The 25,335-nt window shown below is 42.4% G+C and overlaps 1 protein-coding gene across 1 annotated transcript in view; it reads right to left on the reverse strand.

Moving 5' to 3' along the window:
- Positions 1 to 956: 956 nt before the first annotated feature.
- nploc4 (NPL4 homolog, ubiquitin recognition factor) overlaps positions 957 to 25,335 on the reverse strand; it is a 41,922-nt gene continuing 17,543 nt past the window's right edge. The window contains exons 5-17 of the mRNA XM_014212612.3: positions 24,589 to 24,637; positions 24,379 to 24,473; positions 24,048 to 24,171; positions 23,579 to 23,758; positions 22,868 to 22,954; positions 14,685 to 14,756; positions 14,362 to 14,488; positions 12,165 to 12,325; positions 10,677 to 10,748; positions 7,416 to 7,508; positions 6,913 to 7,029; positions 3,826 to 3,928; positions 957 to 3,505 (exon numbers count right to left, since the gene is read on the reverse strand). Coding sequence (XP_014068087.1) covers positions 3,342 to 3,505; positions 3,826 to 3,928; positions 6,913 to 7,029; positions 7,416 to 7,508; positions 10,677 to 10,748; positions 12,165 to 12,325; positions 14,362 to 14,488; positions 14,685 to 14,756; positions 22,868 to 22,954; positions 23,579 to 23,758; positions 24,048 to 24,171; positions 24,379 to 24,473; positions 24,589 to 24,637 — 1,444 coding nt within the window. The 3' untranslated portion in view covers positions 957 to 3,341. The remainder of the gene's footprint in view (positions 3,506 to 3,825; positions 3,929 to 6,912; positions 7,030 to 7,415; positions 7,509 to 10,676; positions 10,749 to 12,164; positions 12,326 to 14,361; positions 14,489 to 14,684; positions 14,757 to 22,867; positions 22,955 to 23,578; positions 23,759 to 24,047; positions 24,172 to 24,378; positions 24,474 to 24,588; positions 24,638 to 25,335) is intronic.

A 25,335-nucleotide genomic window follows, 5' to 3' on the forward strand; every position in this document is an offset into this window, starting at 1 on the left:
AGCAACAGCCTGATCAACTCTTTGTGAAGGAAAATGGTCACACCAAATACTGGTTCTCTGATCCACGCCCCTACCTTTTTCTTACGGTATCTGTATTCCCAGTCATCACAATCCATAGGTAAGGCCCTACTGAATTTATTTCAATTGACTGATTTCCTTATATGAATTGTAACTCAGTAAAATCTTAAATTATTGCATATTGCGTTTATTTTTGTTCAGTATAATTTGTATATCACTAGCAAAGTGTGTTTTAAGTACCACCAGATATGCCTATAGCATCAAAGAAAAACAAATACAGGGACCAATTGAGAACAAAATAACACAAATCAGAAAAACACCAATTTGTAAAGAGTTCAAAAGAAGCCAGAGCTCCACCAAAAGGAAATATGGGGAAAGAGTTTATTTGTATTAACTAGGCAAGTCAGTTAAGAATAAATTCTTATTTACAATGACGGCCTAGGAACAGTGGGTTAACTGCCTTGTTCAGCGGAAGAACGACAGATTTTTACCTTGTCAGCTTGGGGACTCGATCTTGCAACCTTTCGGTTACAAGTCCAACGCTCTAACCACTTGGCTACCTGCCACAATGATGGCCTACCCCAGCCAAACCCGGACGATGCTGGGCCAATTGTGCGCCGACCTATGGGACTCCCAATCACGGCTGGATGTGATACAGCCTGGATTCAAACCAGGGACTGTAGTGACACCTCTTGCACTGAGATGCAATGCCTTAGATCGCTGCGCCACTCTGGAGCAATGGTGGAGGTCCTGCTTCAAAAATCACACTGGGCTTCAGAGTACACATGCATTCTGAGGCCACGTACCATATGGCCTTTTAAATAGGCCCCAACCTTAACCACTTCGCTAAGAGGGAAAAAAAATCAGCTGTAAAGTACAGTTATGAAGAAACCATATCAGGTTTTCTTTAGGATGAAACAAAATAAAACACTGCTCCATTGATAGGAATTATTTTTATTGTTTTACTGGTATTTTTGATATTGAAAATTGAAATCCAGGTGTACAGTATCATAACTTTCTTTCAGGGTCCAATTGTTCAGCTCTGAGCGGGAAGTTGGGAATTGTGTAGCTCTGGTCCAGGGCGTTACGTGCAGCTTCATCCGCAAGCCATATGTAACCCCCTGGACCAGAGCTAGGACATGTGTTATGTACTGTTCGTCAATCCGTTAGCATGGCATCAGCAGATCTTCTTTCGAAGAACTCAGAGGGAAAGGGATAGAAACAGGCAAAATAACCTTAAAGCATTCTCAAATTAATCTACAAACTAAAAATATATACTCACTTCAATGAAAATTACTTCTAAGCTCTTATAAAAAAAATCTTTATAAATAGCATAATTTTAAAGCCACCCCCCCTCTTCTTTTTAACTTAAAATGACAATTTCCTGATAGCAGCCCCAAAATGGATGAAAAATTAAAGTGACAGGCCCAACCTCTTGGACACTCGCTACGTATTTTGAATAAAGCCCCTCTTCAGGAAATACTTGAAGGCTGGAAAAAGTTGAGGTATCTGTTGGACTTAATCTGACTTCTACAATGTCAAATTAGAGTAAAATCACACCAAAAAAGAAAATCAAACCAATGACTTAGTAGAATGCCATCAAAATAGCAGTGTAAAGGTTTGAGCGCTTTATTTCAAGCATATAAAGCTGAATACCTTGAATCAGCGATATATGTGAAGTGTAACACAACCCCCCCAGTGTTGACACAGAGCTCTTGTGGAATAAGTGCTCGTGAGGAAGGTCAATGGCACCCGCTAACCCATTCATATTCTCATTACAGACATTATAGTGTACTTGGATCACTGTGATCTGCATTTCAAAAAGGGGGCATGAGAAGGGGAAACATTCCCTACTGAATTGATTGTGCGGTGGACCTCAGTTATTTGACATCAAATTACTACCGATGGAATGAGTTCAGTTTTACAGCTTTTAGTGGAGGGAAATATTGGTTCCATGTAAAAGAAGCACACACCCCCAGAGCTCAACACTGCCTACCCTCTCCCCCCTACTTGGCAATCTTTCTTCCTCTCTATCCCAGGTGCACAGCACATTGGCCTGCTGGAAGGCATGGACCATTAAGGTATCTTTCTCTCCCACTATGTTGACCTGTGACCTATGGAGTCTTTGAAGGCAGAGTGATGGAGATCCATAGGGGACCCGTCAGAGAAGATATTACCCATTCTCTACGCCCTGGCCCCTCTGGACTGGCGCCAGTCGAAAGAGGACAACAGAGGCAAGAAAAAGCTAAGGCGAGAAAGCGGGAGAGATACCGTGTAGGTAGCTAACCCAGTAAGTAAGCATCTCAAAGCTGCCATCAAAACAGGCATGGTCTACTATACAGTATAAGCTTCAACTGGAAATATAACAAATACTGAGCATGTACGCCAGTTCCAAATTAGAAATATAACACACAAGGACATCTCCCAAACTTACTCCTGAGGGCAGGGCATCAACCAAGGGGAAAGGCCTAAGCAACTGAGAACAAACATCACTCCTGCAATAGAAAACACTAAATAAAGAGGTTTGATTTATGAGACTGTGTATGATAGATACATTTACCTTCTCTAAGCTTGGGCCAATGAAGAGATCTTATAGATAGACCGTCACTGTCTGATAACTGTCAACTGTAAGGGAGGATGAGTTCTACAAGAACTGTAGCATCTGACGCGCAAAACTGACCCAAACTGATTAAAAAGTCCAGATATATAGTGTAGCTACAATCAGGAATTAAATGTAATTAAATAAACAGCATCAAACATTCCTCAAATAATGTATATTATTTACACAACAGAATTTCCAGAATAAGTCATAACAGCAAGAGGGGAGGGCACTGGTCGGTGTGAGTGAGATATAACATCCAAATTCTAGAGTCTTTCTTTTGCCGTTGTCCTGAAGCACAGACATTTTTTGGGGAGCCAGGTCATGGAAGAATATCAGGGGCCATAGGGAGAAATAGAGAAGAAGACTTGATGCCAAAGTGCTTTTACCTAAACATGTCCCAGACGGTCTCAGTCAGAGGCCACGGCGGAGAGAGAGGATTGAGAGCACACAGTCAACCTTTGTTACATAATTTCATTTGCTGTAAACGAGTGCCTTCATTTTGCGCTTATCATTCCTTAGCAGTCTGAGATGGGAGGGACAGAGGGCCAGGGGGAGGGGCCAAGAGGAGGAGACATCCAATCACACAGCTGCTTGCAGCATCCAATCCCGGTGCAATGATGTCATTGGTGCGTAAGGAAGCGGGGAGGTGGGCAGGGCTGGACATAGGGTAGTAAAGGAGGGGATTGAGAAGCAGGGCAGGGGGCCACAGGAGGGATGGGGTTTAACCCCTTGGCAGGCTGCACATCTCACAGAGCTCTGTGCCTGGTTGGTTCATGAAGGTGCAGTGGAGGCAGGACCACATGGCTGATGAGGAAGCTGGGGTAGAGGGACCCCCGCCCATGGCACCAAACTCCTGAGGGCCCGATGACTGCCCCCCCTCTGTGCCTGAGGAGAGAAGAGAGAGCGGTCAGGGGTAAGTGAAAACAAAGGTGACTCTTACCAGGAATTACTTTTCAGACTTATTTTTGTATGTAGGAATGATACATTGTAATGAGATACATTGTAATGAGATACATGAGATGCATGTAATGAGCTGATTCCAAATTGGTCTTTGTGGTCAATAAAGGTCTACTGAAATTAATGCAAGACAAGTTCAACTCATCCATCACTTTAAAATCCAATCCATCTCTTCTCAACAGCTATAGAAATGTAATAATTTCAACTAAGGCATGTCAGCGCCCTCCTTGATGGCCAGTGGTACTTACTGCACAGCTGCTCGATGGTGGCCCACTGCTCAGACTTCTTCCAAGTCTGAGCCAGCTCCTCGTCTTTTGTCTTCACCGCGTCCAGCAGCAGACCAATGCTGTCCTATGAACAGATCATTATAACTCTGTTATACAACATACAGTGCACATTCAGAAAGTATTCACACCCCTTGACTTTTTCCACATTTCATTATGTTAACCTGAATTTAAAATGTATTACAATACCCCATAATGTCAAAGTGGAAATATGTTTTTAGAAATGTTTTCAAATTAATAACAAATGAAAACGTGAAATGTCAAGAGTCAATAAGTATTCAACCCCTTTGTTATGACAAGCCTAAAGTTCAGGAGTAAATATGAGCTTAACAAGTCACAAGTTGCATGGACTCTGTGTGCAATAACAGTGTTGAACATAAATTACACTTTTGACTTAAAAATAGTCTTGAAAATATACTGTACCAGTCAAAAGTTTGGACACGGTCATTCAAGGGTTTTTCTTTATTTTTACTATTTTCTACACGGTAGAAGAATAGTGAAGACATCAAAACTATGAAATAACACATATGGAATCATGTAATAATAATAATTTAAAAAAAAAGTTAAACAAATCTAAATATATTTTATGAGAATCTTCAAAGTAGCCACCCTTTGCCTTGATGACAGCTTTGCACACTCTTGGCATTCTCTCAACCAGCTTCACCTGGAATGCTTTTCCAACAGCCTTGAAGAAGTTCCCACATAAGCTGAGCACTTGTTGAATGCTTTTCCTTCCCGCTGTGGTCCATCTCATCCCAAACCACCTCAAATAGGTTGAGGTCGGGTGATTGTGGAGGCCAGGTCATCTGATGGAGCACTCCATCACTCTCCTTATTGGTCAAATAGCCCTTACACAGCCTAGAGATGTGTTGGGTCATTGTCCTGTTGAAAAACAAATGAGTCCCACTAAGCGCAAACCAGTTGGGATGGTGTATCGCTTGAATTCTAAATCAATTAATGTCACCAGCAAAGCACCCCACACCATAACACCACCTCCTCCATGCTTCACGGTGGGAACCACACATGCAGAGATCATCCGTTCACCTACCCTGCGTCTCACAAAGACACAGCAGTTAGAACCAAAAATCTCAAATTTGGACTTATCAGACATTTCCACCAGTCTAATGGCCATTGCTCATGTTACTTGGTCTAATCTTATTGGGGTCCTTTAGTAGTTATTTCTTTGCAGCAATTTGACCATGAAGACCTGATTCACGCAGACTCCTCTGAACAGTTGATGTTGAGATGCGTCTGTTACTTTAACCCTGAAGAATTTATTTGGGCTGCAATCTGAGGTGCAGTTAATCTAATGAATTTATCCTCTGCAGCAGAGGCAACTCCGGGTCTTCCTTTCCTGTGGCGGTCCTCATGAGAGCCAGCTTTATCATAGCGCTTGATCGTTTATAAGACTGCACTTGAAGAAACTTTCAAAGTTCTTGAACTTTTCCAGATTGACAGACCTTCAGGTCTCAAAGTAATGGACTGTCATTTCTCTTTTCTTATTTGAGCTGTTCTTGCCATAATATGGACTTGGTATTTTACCAAATAGGGCTATATTCTGTATACCACCCCTACCTTGTCACAACATAACTAATTGGCTCAAACGCATTAAGGAAAGATATTCCACAAATGACCTTTTAACAAAGCACACCTGCTAATTGAAATGCATTCCAGGTGACTACCTCATGAAGCTGGTTGAGAGAATGCCAAGAGTGTGCAAAGCTGTCATCAAGGCAACGGGTGGCTACTTTGAAGAATCTCAAATATGTTTCAATTTGTTTAACACTTTTTTGGTTACTGCATGATTCCATGTGTGTTACCTCCTAGTTTTGATGTCTTCGCTATTATTCAACAATGTAGAAAGTCAAAATAAAGAAAAACCCTGGAATGAGCAGGTGTCCAAACAGTTGACTGGTACTGTATGTTAAGACTTGGAAATGGCTGTCAAGCAATGATCAACAACCAACTTGACAGATCTTGAAGAATGTTCTTTTTAATAATGTGCAAATATTGTACAATCCAGGTGTGCAAAGCTCTTAAGAGACTTATCCAGAAAGACTCAAAGCTGTAATCGCTGCCAAAGGGGATTCAAACATGTATTGACTCAGGGGTGTGAATACTTATGTAAGTTAGATATTTCTGTATTTAATTTTCTATATATTAGCAAAAAATTATAAACACTTGTTTTCACTTTGACATTAGGGGGTATTGTGAGTAGATGGGTGATGAAAAAAAAACGATTTCCTCCAATCTGAATTCAGGCTGTAACAACAAAATGTGGAATAAGTCAAGGGATAGGAATACTTTGGAAGGCACTGTATTTTAAAGTCCGTAAAGGTACACTACAAAAGTATGTGGATGCCTGCTCGTCGAACATTTCATTACAAAATCATGGGCATTAAAATGAAGCTGGTCCCCCCTTTGCTGCTATAACAGCCTCCACTCTTCTGGGAAGGCTTTCCACTAGATGTTGGAACATTGCTGCGGGGATTTGCTCTACGAACCTCACTTTGTGCACGAGGGCATTGTCATTCTGAAACAGGATAAGGCCATCCCCAAACAGTTGCCACAAAGTTGGAAGCACAGAATCGTCTAGAATGTCAGTGTATGCTGTAGCGTTAAGATTTCCCTTCACTGGACTTAAGAGGCCTAGCCCGAACCATAAAAAAAAAAAACAGCCCCACACTATTATTCCTCATCCACCAAAATGTACCATTGGCACTATGTACCATTGGCACTATGCATTGGAGCAGGTAGCGTTCTTCTGGCATCCGCCAAACCCAGATTCATCCATCAGACTGCCAGATGGTAAAGCGTGATTATGTAAAGCGTGTAATGTATTTAACCGCCATCAAAGACATTCTCAGGAAAAACATCCTGACGACTACGACACTAACCACTTCCACATTGGACCAACGTGGTGATAATCTGAACCTTTTGTAGCGTGACAACAAACCAAAACATTGTGCTTGAACGTGTTTGGTGTGTGCGCGAATCTGTATGAGAGTGTTTGTGTGTGGAAAAGAGTGTGTGTCGCATTACAGTACTTACTCTGAGAGGCATGACCTCGTTGGTGACCAGAAAGATGAGTAGGTGAAAATCCGAAACAATGTCCAGGAATACAGTGGAGGTGCACTGGGACAGGTACGTAGCTAAACTGTGGAAGTCCTGTTACACACACAGAAAGGGGAAAACATGGAATATGATCGAGAGTAATAATTTCCTATAACCCCCCCATAGCCCAGGGACTCTAACCATGAGCATTCATTTTCATTGGCAGACAGTTATATGTGATCAGGTCAGGTTGAAACATAGCAGAAATTATGGCTGTTGCCAAAGAGGGTTATAGGGTCAGGGGGAAAAAATGACAGAGCCTTTTGAAAGCTCTGAGACAGAGAGTATGTAGGTCACTATTTGGCTACTGAAGCAAACAAAATCTAACATTTTATTTGTTACTGTGGGTGTGTTATTGAGCAAGTCTCTCCCAGGATGTGTCTGTTCTCTATGGGGAAACGTTGTGTGGAGCAGAATGGTGTGTATGTGACAATGTTTACCTGTGTCTCTCCCAGGATGTCTCTGTTCTCAATGGGGAAGCGTTGTGTGGAGCAGAAGGTGTACTGGGGGTCCTTGGGGAACGTGGTGGTTATCTGGATGGAGATGGAAGGAAGGAGAGCGAAGAAGAAGAGTTGACTGACTGGAAACGAGTTAGATCTTTGACAGCACGTGCCTTCCCTCTGACATCAGTGAGATGTAGAGCCAAGAAAACAGATGTCAATATGAAAACAGAATACAAGAAGGAATTAAGTGCTCTCAGATGGTAATAAACATTTAGCAAGTCTATCTAGTTCTCTTTATTTTCTCTGGCTCATCATTGGCTAGCACCACCCCAGGGTAAGGTGGTAGATGTATGGCTGCATGGCATGGAGAGGCCAACATTGTACGACATTATTGTGGAAAGAGGAAGACATCATCCTGACATCATTGGGCAAAGTATCAGATTGACCATTTAGTTGTTAGTAAACACACACAGCAACCAAAATGTTATGAAAACAACATGTGTATATGAACTTGCTAGTTGGAAGGCATGGGGAATGTAAATGGAATCATATTGATTGACAGAGGCTTATTTCAGTTGACTGGCCCTGCTAGGTATGCTAAACCCTAAAACCTGCCCTACCGCTACTCATCTCAACATGTCATTGATGAATTACCTATAGTGCCTTCAGAAAGTATTAATAACCCTGGACTTATTTCACATTTTGTTGAGTTACCGCGGGGGGCGGGGATAATGACAAAGTGAAAACATTTATAAAAAATTAAATACAGAAATATCTCATTTACAGAAGTATTCACACCCATTAGGTAATACATGTTTGAATCACGTTTGGCAGCGATTATAGCTGTGAGTCTTTCTGGGTAAGTCTAAGAGCTCGCCACACCTGGATTGTGCAACACTTGCCAAATGTTATTTTGAAAATTCTTCAAGCGGTCACATTGGTTGATCATTGCCAGACAACCCTTTTCAGGTTTTGCCATAGATTTAAGAAAATGTAAGTCAAAACTGTAACGCGGCAACTCAGGAATGTTTACCGTCTTAAGGTAAGCAACTCCAATGATTTGGCCTGATGTTTTAGGCTATTGCCCTGCTGAAAGGTGAATTAATCTCCCAGTGTCTGGTGAAAAGCAGACTGAACCAGGTTTCCTCTAGGATTTTGCCTGTGCTTCGCTCCATTACATGTATTTTTTATTCTGAAAAAAACTTGCCAGTCCTTAACTACAAGAATATCCATAACACTATGCAGCCACCACTATGCTTGAAAATATGGAGAGCGGTATTCAGTAATGTGTTGTATTAAAGGTTAAACAAAATAAATAAATAAATCACTGGTTGAAAACTTTTCTGCCCCTCCCAAAATATAGAATTTGTAGATAACTGGCCCTCTTTCTGGGGCCAAGCCTGCTGAGGAGTGACCGACTCCATCCAAGCTGGAGGGGTGCTATCAACAGAGAGCCCCGTCTAACTCTTCTAGCTCCACAAGGAGATAGGGTGCAGGGCAGGCAGCAGGCGGTTAAGCCAGCCTGCCAGCTTAGGGGGCTAGGGTCACCCATCCAGTGAAGTTCTCCTGTCTTCTGGTTGCCTCTCTTCATCCCTCCCTGCACCTGCTGTTTCAACCTCTGAAAGCTCACTTATGAAAAGCCAACGGACAACTCCTGAGGTGCTGACCTGTTGCACCCTCTACAACCACTAATTATTATTTGACCCTGCTGGTCATCTAAGAATGTTTAAACATCTTGAAGAACGATCTGCCTTAACGGCCATGTAGTCTTATAATCTCAAACCCAGCACAGCCAGAAGAGGATTGGCCACCCCTCGGAGCCTGGTTCCCCTCCACCCGGCACAGCCAGAAGAGGACTGGCCACCCCTCGGAGCCTGGTTCCTCTCTGGGTTTCTTCCTAGGTTCCTGCCTTTCTAGGGAGTTTTTCCTAGCCACCGTGCTTCTACATCTGCATTGCTTGCTGTTTGGGGTTTTAGACTGGGTTTCTGTATAAGCACTTTGACGTCTGCTGATGTTTATAAATATATTTATAAATTCACTGCTTGTCTGAGGGACCTTACAGATGATTGCATGTGAGTGGTACAGAAATTAGGTAGTCTTTCAAAAAATGTTTTTACATTATTATTGCAGTGTAAGTCCATGCAACTTATGTGACTTGTTAGACAAATTTGTACACCTGAACTTATTTTAGGCTTGCCATAACAAAAGGGTTTGAATACTTATTGAATGAAAACATTTCCGCTTTTCATTTTTAATTAATTTGTAAAGATTTCTAAAAACATAATTCCACTAACATTATGGGGTATTGTGTATAGGGCCAGTGACACAATCTCAACTTTAACTTCAGGCTGTAACAGCAAATTATGGAAAAAGTGAAGGTGTGAATACTTTCTGAAGGTACTGTATATGCAGGACTTTGTTCAATCTAGGGGTGTGAACGTTTAAACGAAATTAGGATGCTTAAAATTAGAAAAAAATTCCTAAACAAAAAACACTTTAACGTAGATGCAGAAAGTAAACAGCTTGGTGGATCAATTTAAACAACTAAGAGCGTTGAAGCGGAAGGCTCAACTTTTCCACTGCTTTGGTGCCCTGGCTACCAAGCTGTGAACAGCTTGAAGTGAACCTGTGCACATACTGTGTGTGACTGTGCGAGAGCCAAGTATTGCATCTCGCTAATCTCAATATCCCAGCCTATTCATTGATGATAGGCCATGCTTTATTGAAGTTATGAGACATTGCAAGCCAAGAAAGTGTGACATACAGCCTTCTATTGCAAGATACAGCACGGTTTTGACTGATGGCCATCCTGCCTATACTGCGCCCACCCATGCGCTCTCCGTCCCTTGCTAGCTCGCTATAAAAGATGCAAGTGTTTGTGTTCTCAGAAGTACGGCAACTAATCAGTCTCCACCGTTCCAAAAATACTGAATCTTAGGAGTAAAATCTTAGCACTCAGAAATGGGAGTCAACGTGCAAGGAGTTTAGGAATCAATTATTTTGGAGTCGACTCTCCACCACTACGTCATCATCGTTAACAGTTGGAAAAATGGAGAATAGAAAGGCAAGCGACAGCAGCAAAGTCCTGTAAGGCAATCCTTTGAGAAGTTAAATGAGAAGGAAATTGAGATAAAGTAGTACAGGTGCAATGGTTAACCATGTTGCTGGCAGCAACAATGAATTCACATGGAATTTTATGAATTTTTCTTCTTGTTTTAACGGAAACCTCGGCAAAAAAAAAATTATAATCATACTCACGTCTATGATAAGGTACTCCACGGGAAGAGGCCGGGCTAGATATGTGATGTCGTTGCCAAATTTATCTTTGTCCTGTTGAGGGGAAGAACAATCATCAATGGAGAGAGAAATAGGAATACTGTAGCAAAAGGTGCACGGTGTTTCCTCCGACACATTGGTGCGGCTGGCTTCCGGGTTAAGTGGGTAGTGTCAAGAAGCAGTGCTGCTTGGTTGGGTTTCGGAGGATGCACGGCTCGCGACCTTCGCCTCTCCCGAGTCCGTACGAGAGTTGCAACAATGAGACAAGACTCACTACCATTGGATACCACGAAATTGGGGAGAAAACAGGGTAAAAACATTTTTTTTTTTTAAATAAAAGAAAAATGAGTTTCCTTAGCTTTTTCAACTCTACTAATGTTTATATCACTAAACATGTTGCGTTATATAGCGAATGTGTCCACTCTGGTCTTGGCACATGCGCTCTAGCCAACAGCTCGCAGATACAGTGCAGGTATAGCCTACATGATGAGATTATTATGGATAAAAAAAATATTATTTAAAAATGTGTCAAATGGCAGCCAAGCATCGATCATGTCACCAGAATAAGACCCTCGATATTTATTAGAAAGGAGCATCAAGCTCATCACCTTGCACTTTCACCACCCTGTGAAATTCATGATAACTTATTTCATCTGTAGCCTAATAAACTGCATGCTTTCCCAAGTCGTATTGGGAGGATCACACCATATCATCACGTGACTCCAAGTTTACTTCGATATGATGGTTTATTATATCAATATTGGCACATAAAGGCATATCCACAGCCAATTTGCGCATAATTAATTACAGACAAAAAGATCCCATGTCGAACTAACAAATTATCTGTCGGCATTTATAAAATTGTACTGAAACTTCCTGTTTCCATCACAGCTGTCGTGGTTTATTTTATTTTTTTATACGGTATGACTACTTGAATAAAAAAAAAAAAAAAAAAAACTGTGGATGGTTAGTAATAGAAATAAAAGTGCTGAAAACATGTTGGCTCACTGTTTAAAATGAAGAACAAATTATAGGATGAAAAATACTGGAGTTCTGGCACAGGTACAACTGACTAGCGCTAGCTAGCGCTACCTAGCAAAAATAAAACAATCAATTCTTGGAGTTAAAGTATCGAAATATCGTCCAAAATAATATTGCGATGTAACAGTATAGCAATTTTTCCAGCAACACTATTGGCTAGCTCCATTTATTCATACCATAGCCACATCCATTTAACTGATCTACTGAATCATTTTACTTAATTGAAGCATAATAAACGTGATCAATCAAGCATGTCAACATTTGTTCCTTTAGTTTCAGCCAAAAGAAAATGTTTGGTGCATTAAAATGACAAATAGTCTGTTAGTGGTGAGAAAGAAAAGGTAGTGACTTTGAGTGCAGTGTCTTTCAGAGTTTATTGAGCTTTGAGAAGTTCAGACAGTCTAAGAATGCGTGTGTGTGTTCCTGTACCTTGTAGAAGACGTCCGGTACGTACTGCTCTGTGCTGGACTCTTTAGCGTAGCCCAGCTCGGGGGCGTCTCGGCAGGGCAGTAGGCACTCGTCTCTCACCAGGGCCATGCACTGGTTAGACACCTGGTAACCCTCAAAGTGCACCTGGTTATCAGGACCACCTGGCGGGTAACACAGAGTCCGACTGGGGGTTGATACCACCGTTGGTCAAATACCATAGGATTTGTTTTATATATTTCTGTAATTTATAACCTATTTGGTGATGCTGTACTGTTAAGTTTGAGAGGAGATGCAAGACGAATTTCGCGAAATGGACACAAATAAATTATATAGGAGTGGTAAGACGGCACAAAACGATCTGGGACCAGGCTAGGGATTTCCTGATCTATGAATATCACAAGATCAGGTAATACCAATCATCACTCAATGTTATGTAAACAGATTGCTCTTTTAGACAGTAGCGCAGGTCCAGGATAGCAAAATATACACAGTGCATTCGGAAATTCACATCCCTTCACTTTTTGTTACGCTACAGCCTTATTCAAAAATTGATTAAAAAAATGTCCCTCGTCAATTTATAAAACAATTTAAACAGAAAGATCCCATAAGTATTCAGAACATTTACTAAGTACTTTGTTGAAGCACATTTGGCAGCGATGACAGCCTCGAATCTTCTTGGGTATGACGCTACAAGCTTGGCACACCTGTATTTGGGGAGTTTCTCCCATTCTTCTCTGCAGATCCTCTCAAGCACTGTCAGGTTGGACGGGGAGTGTCGCTGCATAGCAACATTCAGGTCTCTCCAGAGATGTTCAATCTGGGCTCTGGCTGGGCCTCAAGGACATCGAGACTTGTCCCGAAGCTACTACTGCATTGTCTTGGCTGCGTGCTTAGGATCGTTGTGCTGTTGGAAGGTGAACCTTTAACCCCAGTCTCAGGTGCTGAACACTGTGGAGCAGGTTTATCATCAAGGATCTCTCTGTACTTTCCCTCGATCCTGACTAGTCTCCCAGTCCTTGCAGCTGAAAAACATCCCCACAGCATGATGCTGCCACTATCATGCTTCACCGTATGGATGGTGCCAGGTTTCCTCCGGGCGTGACGCTTGGCATTCATCAGACCAGAGAATCTTGTTTCTCATGGTCTGGTAGTCCTTTAGCTGCGCTTTGGCAAGGTCCAAACAGGCTGTCATGTGCCTTCACTACGGAGTGGCTTCTGTCTGGCCACTCGACCATAAAAGCCTAATTGGTGGAGTGCTGCAGAGATGGTTGTCCTTCTGGAAGGTTCTTCCATCTCCACAGAGGAACTCTGGCGCTCTGTCAGCATGACCATCAGGTTCTTGGTCACCTCCCTGACCAAGGCCCTTCTCCCCTGATTGCTCAGTTTGGCCGGGCAGCCAGCACTAGGAAGAGTCTTGTGGTGGTTCCAAACTTCTTCCATTTAAGAATGATGGAGGCCACCGTGTTCTTGGGGACCTTCAATGCTGCAGACATATTTTGATACCCTTCCCCAGATCTGTACCTAAACACAATCCTGTCTCGGATCTCTACGGACAATTCCTTCGACCTGAGCATGTTTTTTGCTCTGACATGCATTGTCAACTGTGGGACCTTATAAAGACAGGTGTGTGTTTTTCCAAATCATGTCCAATCAATTGAATATATCACAGGTGGACTCCAATCAAATTGTAGAAACATCTCAAGGATGATCAATGGACAGGATGCACCTGAGCTCAATTTCAAGTCTCATAGCAAAGGGTCTGAATACTTATTTACACAAGGTACCTGTTTTTTTATTTTTAATACATTGGCAAAAAAAATCTAAAAACCTGTTTTTGCTTTGTCATTATGGGGATATTGCGTGTAGATTGCTGAGGATTTTTTTTATTATTCAACCCATTTTGGAATAAGGCTGTAACGTAACAAAATGTGGAAAAAGTAAAGGGGTGTGAATACTTTCCGAATGCACTGTATGTAAAAACAAATACTGTTTTATTGTCACATACACCAGATAGGTTCAGAGAAAATATGTTTTACAGGGTCAGCCATAAAGCAAATTAGGGTTAAGTGGCTTTCCCAAGGGCACATCGACAGATTTTTCATCTTGTCAGCTCGGTCACTGGCCCAACGCTCTAACCGCTAGGCTTAGAGTGAGCCACAGGTAGCCTAGTTAGGTGAGCCATGGGTAGCTAGCGTACCTGTGGCCACCACAGTGATAAACTTGGACCCAAAGTGTCCATCAGGTGAGAGTCTGCAGGGGTTAGATTGTTGGTTCTGGAAGTGTCCAGCCGTGATGCACTCCTCCGCACTCAGGAAATACGAGTCCTACACAGACAAGATAAAACATTTTAATGATCAAAGAAATAAAGAAGTCAGCTATTTCAGCTTTGTCCACCTAGAGTCGTCTGGATTCGTTCACAAAACTAATGCTGTTATGCGGCTATTCCCTGGTTTTTGGCAATTTTGGTCTACAGGTTAAGGTTATAGTGCTTGTCCAGGCAGTGTATGGATGTGTTCTCACCTTGTTCCTGGTATATTTAACCGTTCCTATCCTGGTGTCCTCAGAGAGCAGGTCAGTGAATATCCACCCCACCTACAGTAAAGACAACACAGGAAGACAGTCAGTAGAACACCATCCCAGACCTGCCAAACTTTAAATCTTTATGAGTAGCACTTCACTGCGGCGGAACTCCCGGCCTCAGACCCCAAGGCGGCAGATGTTGGCAGAAGACTGCCTCATTAGGAATGGTAGGCTATAGTCTTATGGGTACTTGGTAATTGGCTTCTCTTCAGCAGAAATACATTTTAAATGTACAGTCAGGGCTCTATCTAGGATTTTCTGAGAAAGTGGTGCTGATGTAGACCTAAGGTTGTGTAGGGGGGGTGTCCGAAGGGGGTCAGTGACCCCATCAGGAAGTTGGCACATTTTGCTTAAAAAAAAAAAAAGAAATAAAACATTTCCTGAAACCTAGTCTTAAATTCCATAAAACAATTTGGCCAAATCAGTAGTCTAGAGATTGATCCTGAATGGAATTGAGGTGGAAATCCAGTTTTTTGAGCTGAAAGACTATGGCTAGAGCTAACCCATGATGTTGCACAATGATTTAAGACAAGTCATCGTATGATATATTTGGGCTTGAATTGACAAATCTGAAATGCCTATTTCGTGCAAATCAGTGTGAATGCGGTTTATTTTGCTATGATACGACATATAAATTATTTTAAGCCCGTTTCAGGGCTGGGTTTTATTTGAATGTTACCACCAACCAGCATGGCATGTTTATTAATCAGAAACAGCTGCAAAGTTATTCCTCTTCGTGGCAGATGAGCCAAACAGCCTTTTGTCCACTTGGCCGCCTGACACATGGAACACATTTTTTTCAGCCAGAAGATTATCTTTTTTTTTTTACCCCTTTTTTCTTCCCAATTTCGTGGTATCCAATTGGTAGTAGTTACAGTCTTGTCTCAACCCTGCAACTCCCGTACGGACTCGGGAGAGGCAAAGGTCGAGAGCCATGTGTCCTCCGAAACACAACCCAACCAAGCCGCACTGCTTCTTGACACAATGCAAATCCAACCCGGAAGCCAGCCGCACCAATGTGTCGGAAAAAACACCGTACACCTGGCGACCTGGTCAGCGTGCACTGCGCCCGGCCCGCCACAGGAGTCACTAGTGCGCGATGAGACAAGGATATCCCTGCTGGCCAAACCCTCCCTAACCCGGACGACGCTGGGCCAATTGTGCGCCGCCCCATGGGCCTCCCGGTCGCGGCCGGCTGCGACAGAGCCTGGGCTCGAACCCAGAATCTCTGGTGGCACAGCTAGCACCGCGACGCAGTGCCTTAAATACAGAAATCGAATTTACATACAGTACCAGTCAAAAGTTGGACACAACAGACTGCCTAGAGCTGGCCGTCCGACCAAACTGAGCAACCGGGAGAGAAGGACTTTGGATTCTTGGTCATCTCCCTGACCAATGAACACTGACAGAACTACAGAGTTCCTTGGCTGAGATGGGAGAACCTTCCAGAAGGACAACAGTCTCTATAGCACTTCACCAATTTGGGCTTTATGGGAGAGTGGGCAGACAGAAGCCACTCCTTAGAAAAAGGAATGACGGCACGTCTGGAGTTTGCAAAAAGGCTTGTGAAAGACAGCATAAGACAAATGATTCTGTGGTCTGATGAGACAAAAATGAAACACTTTGGCCTGAACGCAATGCGCTATATCTGGAGAAAACCCGGCACACCATCCCTACCGTGAAGCATGGCTATGCCAGCATCATGCTATGGGGATGCCTTTCAGCAGCAAGGACAAGTATATATTTGAAACCTGCATATTTAGTTAATATTGCCTGCTAACATGAATTTCTTTTAACTAGGGAAAATGTGTCACTTCTGCAACAGAGTCAGGGTATATGCAACAGTTTGGGCCGCCTGGCTCGTTGCGAACTAATTTGCCAGAATTTTCCGTAATCATGACATAACATTGAAGGTTGTGCAATGTAACAGGAATATTTAGACTTATGGATGCCACCCGCTAGATAAAATACGGAACGGTTCCGTATTTCACTGAAAGAATAAACGTGATGTTTCCGGATTCGACCATATTAATGACCTAAGGCTCGTGTTTCTGTGTGTTATGTTATAATTAAGTCTATGATTTGATAGAGCAGTCTGACTGAGCGATGGTAGGCACCAGCAAGCTCGTAAGCATTCATTCAAACAGCACTTTCGTGTGTTTTGCCAGCAGCCCTCCGCAATGCATTGCGCTGTTTGACTTCAAGCCTGTCAACTCCCAAGATTGGGCTGGTGTAACCGATGTGAAATGGCTAGCTAGTTAGCGGGTGCGCACTAATAGCGTTTCAAACGTCACTCGCTCAGACTTGGGAGTGGTTGTTCCCCTTGCTCTGCATGGGTAACGCTGCTTCAAGGGTGGCTGTTGTCGATGTGTTCCTGGTTCGAGCCCAGGTAGGAGCGAGGAGAGGGATGGAAGCTATACTGTTACACTGGCAATACTAAAGTGCCTATAAGAACATCCAATAGTCAAAGGTATATGAAATACAAATCGTATAGAGAGAAATAGACCTATAATTCCTATAATAACAACCTAAAACTTTTTACCTGGGAATATTGAAGACTCATGTTAAAAAGGAACCACCAGCTTTCTTATGTTCTCATGTTCTGAGCAAGGAACTTAAACGTTAGCTTTCTTACATGGCACATATTGCACTTTTACTTTCTTCTCCAACACTTTGTTTTTGCATTATTTAAACCAAATTGAACATGTTTCATTATTTATTTGAGGCTAAATTGATTTTATTGATGTATTATATTAAGTTAAAATAAGTATTCATTCAGTATTGTTGTAATTGTCATCATTACAAATAAATAAAATCGGTCCTCCAATAATCGGTATCGGCGTTGAAAAATCAAACGGTCGACCTCTAGTGCAAATACTTATGCAAATTGAATGCATCTGTATTTCATTTTCAATATATTGTTGTGTGTAGATGGGTGAGATTTATTTCCAATATTTTTATTCAGGCTGTAACAAAATGTGGAATGTCAAGGGGTATGAATACTTTGAAGGCACTGCATGTCATTTTCGGCGTGCATGATCATAGTCATTGTAGCTATTCAATTCACTTCCCCTGTGAGAACCATGAGCGCGGGCTGCTACCGACCAAAGGTTGCACCGTGTATATTACAATGTAGAAAAACAACCTTTCAACAGTTATCCATATCCCCAGAGCTTCATCCTATTCATTCTAACTATTGCTGTGGCGGATTCACTAGTGTGATTTATGGAAGATGCCAAAACATTGGAGTTAACAACAGATAGTGGAGTCAAAGGCCAGTGGTTTCCATCTGTGGGGAAGTTTGATTATGACAAATCCAGCTCCAGAACCAGCCATAAAGCCAGCTGGCTAATCTTTTGAATACGGTGCAGTAAAAAACAAAAAGCAACAGATAAGGTTCTTGCTAGCTAATGTTAGCAAGATATCTAGTTAGATAAGGTTAACATGCTAGCTAGCTACACTGACAGCTTTCAGTGCCCTATTTGTTGATGTTAATGAACTCCATGTAGAAATTCCCACACCCAATATGTGAAAATATACAGTGCCTTCAGAAAGTATTCAGACCCCTTGACTTTTTCCACATTGTTATGTTAAAGCCTTTTTCTAAAATTGATAAATCCTCAGCAATCTACACACAATATCCCATTATGACAAAGCGAAAACAGGTTTGTATACATTTTTGCAAATGTATTAAAAGTAAAAAACTGAAATACCTTACTAACATAAGCATTCAGACCCTTTGCTATGAGACTCGAAACTGAGCTCTGGTGCATCCTGTTTCCATTGATCATCCTTGAGATGTTTCTACAACTTGATTGGAGTCCACCTGGGGTAAATTCAACTAATTGGACATGATTTGGAAAGGCACACACCTGTCTATGTAAAGGTCCCACAGTTGACAGTGCATGTCAGAGCAAAAACCAGGCTCACGTTGAAAGAATTGTCTGTGTTCCTCCGAGACAGGATTGTGTCGAGGCACAGATCTGGGAAAGGGTATAAAAAAAAAGATTTCAGCATTGAAGGTCCCCAAGAACACAGTGGCCTTTATCATTCTTAAATGGAAGAAGTTTGGAACCACCAAGACTCTTCCTAGAGCTGGCTGCCCGGCCAAACTGAGCAATCGGGGGAGAAGGGTCTTGGTCAGGGAGATGACCAAGAACCCGATGGTCACTCTGACAGAACTCCATAGTTCCTCTGTAGAGATAGGAGAAACTTCCAGAAGGACAACCATCTCCGCAGCACTCCACCAATCAGGCCTTTATGGTCAAGTGGCACATGACAGCCCGCTTGGCCAAAAGTCACCTAAAGGACTCTCAGACAATGAGAAACAAGATTCTCTGGTCTGAATGCCAAGCGTCACATCTTTAGGAAACCTGGCACCCTTCCTACAGTGAAGCATGGTGGTAGCAGCATCATGTTGTGGGGATGTTTTCCAGTGGCAGGGACTGGGAGACTGGTCAGGATTGAGGGAAAGCTGAACAGTGCAGAGTACAGAGAGATCCTTGATGAAAACTTGCTCCAGAGCGCTCAGGACGTCAGACTGGGGCGAAGGTTCAGCTTCCAACAGGACAACAACCCTAAACACACAGCCAAGACAATGCAGGAGTGGCTTCGGGACAAGTCTCTGAATGTCCTTGAGTGGCCCAGCCAGAGCCCGGACTTGTACCCGATCGAACATCTCTGGAGAGACCTGAAAATAGCTGTGCAGCAACACTCCCCATCCAACCTGACAGAGCTTGAGAGGATCTGCAGAGAAGAATGGGAGAAAATCCCCAAATACAGGTGTGCCAGGCTTGTAGCGTCATACCCAAGAAGACTCAATGCTGTAATTGCCGCCAAAGGTGCTTCAACAAAAGTACTGAGTAAAGGGTCTAAATACTTATGTAAATGTGATTTGTTATTTTTTTATTTTTCGTAAAAAAAATAAAAAAATCTTCAAAAAAACAGTTGTTGCTTTGTCGTTATGGGGTATTGTGTGTAGATTATAGAGGGCGAAAAAAACAACTTAATACATTTTACAATAAAGCAGTACCGTAACGAAATGTGAAGAAAGTCAAGGGGTCAGAATACTTTCCGAAGGCACTGTATATACAAGTAGCCTTTGTCGTTTTTTCAGAGGAGGAACCTAAAAGTGCATTTCCTCTCTAGGACAGGAAATTACATTGAAATAGTGGCAGCAAAGGGGGGGGGGGGGTAATTATGAATTCATTAATTTAGGGGTAATTATTATAGTCGGTGTTTGTGTGGATAGTCCAGTGAAAATGTAAACTGGCTTCTTAATCTTGTTTGGTGACAAAAATCTGAATAATTCAATTGCTGGATGCAATGTAGAAGTTTAACCTATTGTATTTGGAATAGGAAACAACTGAACTAGGCTAAAATATCACAGACAAGACAGACAAGACAGGACAAAGACAGACAGAACTGCCAAAATAAAGGAAACGAGTAAATGAGGGATACAAAGTACATTGAAAGTAGGTACTTTCCACACGGGTGCGGTTCTTAAGTTAATTAAGCAAGTAACATCCCATCATGCATAAAAATTTCCAGTTGCCCATTATTTTGGCTAGCATGGCTAGAAGAGAACTCAGTCACTTTGAAAGAGGGGTCTCAAAGGAGCATAGGGGGTTTAGCTGGCGTAGGTGGGGAAGGATAGTACCAATCAGACAATAATCTATTTAGTTGTTACGTCCAGGGGTATCTTTTGCTTCGACAGACAAACAAAAACAAATCCACAGAAAATAGCTTCCTTTTCATTAAATGACAGAAGTGCAATGCTATTTGGCTAGCAGCCCCACAAGTAAATGAGCTTACAATGAAAAGGCAAGGTATTTTTTGCAAAAAAAATATGCATGCCCATCATATTTCTAATGTTTATGATAGAATGTATCCAGCTACATTTCCAAATGTTTTGCTTGAAGTTAACCTTGCATTTTACCAGAGAAGTAGGCTACAGTCGTGGCAAAAAGTTTGAGAATGACACAAATATTAATTTTCACAAAGTCTGCTGCTTCAGTGTCTTTAGATATTTTTGTGAGATGTTACTATGGAATACTGAAGTATAATTACAAGCATTTCATTAGTGTCAAAGGCTTTTATTGATAATTACATGAAGTTGATGCAAAGAGTCAACATTTGCAGTGTTGACCCTTCTTTTTCAAGACCTCTGCAAACTGCCCTGGTGTGCTGTCAATTAACTTCTGGGCCACATCCTGACTGATGGCAGCCCATTCTTGCATAATCAATGCTTGGAGTTTGTCAGAATTTGTGGGGTTTTGTTTGTCCACCCGCCTGTTGAGGATGACCACAAGTTCTCAATGGGACTAAGGTCTGGGAAGTTCCCTGGCCATGGACCCAAAATATCTATGTTTTTTTCCCCGAGCCACTTAGTTATCACTTTTGCCTTATGGCAAGGTGCTCCATCATGCTGGAAAAGGCATTGTTCGTCGCCAAACTGTTCCTGGATGGTTGGGAGAAGTTGCTCCCGGAGGATGTGTTGGTACCATTCTTTATTCGTGGATGTGTTCTTAGGCAAAATTGTGAGTGAGCCCACTCCCTTGGCTGAGAAGCAACCCATCACATGAATGGTCTCAGGATGCTTTACTGTTGCCATGACACAGGACTGATGGTAGCGCTCACCTTGTCTTCTCCGGACAAGCTTTTTTCCAGATGCCCCAAACAATCGGAAAGGGGATTCAATTACTTCGCCACCACGGCCTATTTATTGCCTTAACTTACCTAATTTGCACTCACAGTATATATACACTTTTTGTTTTCTTTTGTTCTACAGTATTATTGACTGTATGTTTAGTTTATTCCATGTGTAACTCTGTTGTTGTATGTGCCGAATTGCTATGCGTTATCTTGGCCAGGTCGCAGTTGCAAATGAGAACTTGTTCTCAACTAGCCTACCTGGTTAAATAAAGGTAAAATTAAAAAAAATCTGAGAAAATGACTTTACCCCAGTCCTCAGCAGTCCAATCCCTGTACCTTTTGCAGAATATTAGTCTGTCCCTGATGTTTTTCCTGGAGAGAAGTGGCTTCTTTGCTGCACATCTTGACACCAGGCCATCCTCCAAAAGTCTTCGGCTCACTGTGCGTGCAGATGCACTCACACCTGCCTGCTGCCATTCCTAAGTAAGCTCTGTACTGGTGGTGCCCCGATCCCACAGCTGAATTAACTTCACGAGACGGTCCTGGCGCTTGCTGGACTTTCTTGGGCGCCCTGAAGCCTTCTCCATAACAATTGAACCGCTCTCCTTGAATTTCTTGATGATCCAATAAATGGTTGATTTAGGTGCAATCTTACTGGCAGCAATATCCTTGCCTGTGAAGCCCTTTTTGTGCAAAGCAATGATGACGGCACGCGTTTCCTTGCAGGTAACCATGGTTGACAGAGGAAGAACAATGATTCCAAGCACCACCCTCCTTTTGAAGCTTCCAGTCTGTTATTCAAACTCAATCAGCATGACAGAGCGATCTCCAGCCTTGTCCTCGTCAACACTCACACCTGTGTTAACGAGAGAATCACTGACATGATGTCAGCTGGTCCTTTTGTGGCAGGGCTGAAATGCAGTGGAAATGTTTTTTGGGGATTCAGTTCATTTGCACGGCAAAGAGGGACTTTGCAATTCATCTGATCACTCTTCATAACATTCTGGCGTATATGCAAATTGCCATCATACAAACTGAGGCAACAGACTTTGTGAAAATTAATATTTGTGTCATTCTTAAAACTTTTGGCCATGACTATACACTGAGAAAAGTAGCTACACATCAGTGTGCTGCGTGAATTCCCATACGAGTGGAGGAGTGGAACTGAAGCACAAAATTAGTCTGACGCAGAGCAAAACATCTTTTTATTTCTCTGTGAAAAATGCAGAATTCTGCGTTAACGCGATCCCTGGACATCGAAGACTAAAGTTACACCATAAAAACAAGGGTGGATATATATTGCAGAGCACAATCTTAGTGTCTTGAACAGGGTTGAGGTCAATTCTATTCCAAATGCAGTAAATTTAACAATCGAAATGGAATTGATAGTGATATGGAGAGAAGGTTGACATCAGAATCTAGAATAGCTAAAATAAAGCCAATAGTATAAGCTAGTGGTTTCATCTTACCTTGCGCAGGCCCAGCTTCGCTGCGATCTCCTCCACGGCTGCAGCTTTAGGGTCCTCCACCAGCTCCAGACTGTTCTGGGTGGCAATCTAATGGACAGAGGAATTCACAACAGTTAAAACTAAACAAACCACTAAATATAACACATCTAGGATTAACATATTTCTGAAAAAGTACACAACCTTATATTTTCTTATGCTATTGGAAACTATGTATAGCTATAATTAACTGATTACTTAAAGATTCACTCTTTACTTGTTATATATTACTGCACGGTCGGAACTAGAAGCACAAGCATTTCGCTACACTTGCATTAACATCTGCTAACCATGTGTATGTGACCAATAAAATTTGATTTGGAAACTTTTGTATAGTTTCAGCCAGTGGTTTGAAAGCGGTACTCAAGAGCCAAAATGGGTCCCCGTTTTTTGTGTACTACGTCTTCCATTTAGTGTGATAGGTTACGAATTTAGCAATTCGTGTGATATCGGATTTGTAACATTAGTGCAATATGCTATGAATTTGATGTGCTTAAGATGCCGGAGTGCATCTAAGTCTGATAGAATTACTGCTCCAGCAAAAGCAGCATTTTATCAATGTCCAATACCCCATTGAAAGTGAACTTACTGCCATCCTGTGGCTAACCAACCTTACTACATCTACAACTCACTAACAAACCATTGGACTGACTCCCGAGAGTGCAGAGCACTCACCTGCGGGGGTTCGTAGATGGCAGCGACCTCTGCTCTGATGGCCAGAGGGATGTCTTTGTGCTCTGTGTACCTGCCGTACAGGTAGCCCATCCTCTGGCTGCCCGTCTTCCTCCAGAAGTCCAGGAAACGGTCTGCGATGGTGTGGTTCTCAAACATGATGTTGTCTATATGTCTGTATTTCTGGTAGCAGGGATGAGGCGGGTTATACAAATCACTATCTCCACTAGGAATGAGTAGTGACTGAGAAATCTCTTGTGGTGTATTTCAATAGGATTCCTCTCGTCATCTTCTCTTAATCTGAACTGATGGGAATGTAAATGAAGCCGAGGAGACAAGGAGAGGAAGACACTTTAAAATACTGAGATGGACCCTTGGCAGTAAAGGGGAGTATTGAGATGGACCCTTGGAAGCAAGGAGGTGAGTGTGTATAGGCCCTTTGGAGCAAGGAGGAGGGAGTTATGGGGCGTACTTGTCTGTTGAGGGTGATGGCGCTGGGCTGGCACTTGGTGCAGATCCCCTCTGGCCAGGGAGGGTGGCCCTCACAGCCTGACTTGATCTTACAGCTGATGTTCTCCAGGGCCACAAACTTCCCTCTGTAGAGGAAAATAGGTTTTAAATAAAGACAAAGAGCTTGTGGATGTGGCCAATTCTCCTACTAGGGAAGTGAAGAGTGCATAGACTGGTCCCTGATCTATTTGTGCAATCTTGCCAACTTCAATGGATGTTGTCATGCCAAACATATTGCCAAGAAAACTCAGACAGGTCTGGGACCAGGCTAGAGAACATCTGGTGCCACTCACTTGTCGGCGCCTCCTGTCAGCTTACGGATGTAGGCATGGAATGACATGTGCTTGACAGGCGGGTCTAGATGGCTCAAGTATTCTTCATCAAAAGGCTGACAGAGATAACAATTAAATGTATAGCAAAGAAGTACACCTGACATGTAAACCACAATTTGAAAGTAAACAGTAATAGTTGGATGAATGAAGGTGGAAAGAACACACACTTACCTCTAGTGGTACGCAGTGCACACACTTTCCCATCGATCCATGTCGACACCTGAAACAAGAACTGAATCAATACACTGACACAATTGAATGCCTTAATACAATAACATAACTAGCTACAGTCTACAAAGCTGTGTCTCTCTTACACTGTGGATATCTATTCCTGTAGATATTTGCTTCAATAGAACATACAGGAAGTCTATGAAATAGCTTAACAGCTTTGGATCTCTGTTCCCGTAGACCACAGGAAGTTAGTGGCACCTTAATTGTGGAGGATGGGCTCGTGGTAATAGCTGGAGCAGAATTAGTGGAATAGTATCAAATACATGGTTTCCATGTGTTTCATGCCATTTCATTCCCTCCATTCCAGCCATTATTATGAGCCATTCTCCCCTCAGCAGTCTCCACGGCAGTAGACCTTTAAGTCGACAGAGCTGTGGATCTCGGTTTCAGCAAATCACGTGTCAAACTCATTCCAAGGAGGGCCGAGTGTGTGCGGGTTTTCGCTCCTCCCTTAAACTTGATTGATGAATTAAGGTCACTACTTAGTAAGGAACTCCCCTCACCAGGATGTCTAGGTCTTAATTGAAAAGAAAAACCCATAGACATTAACCTCCGTGGAATGAGTTTGACACCCCTGTCGTAGATCTTTAATTCTATAAATCTATTGCAGCTGTGGATATTTGCTTCAATACAACATGAAGTATATACATATCTTACAGCTGTAGATCTCTGTTGCTGTGTAGCTTT

This window comes from Salmo salar, chromosome 01 (assembly GCF_965601325.2).
Source record: "Salmo salar chromosome 01, fSalSal1, whole genome shotgun sequence".
Classification (NCBI taxonomy): Eukaryota; Metazoa; Chordata; class Actinopteri; order Salmoniformes; family Salmonidae; genus Salmo; species Salmo salar.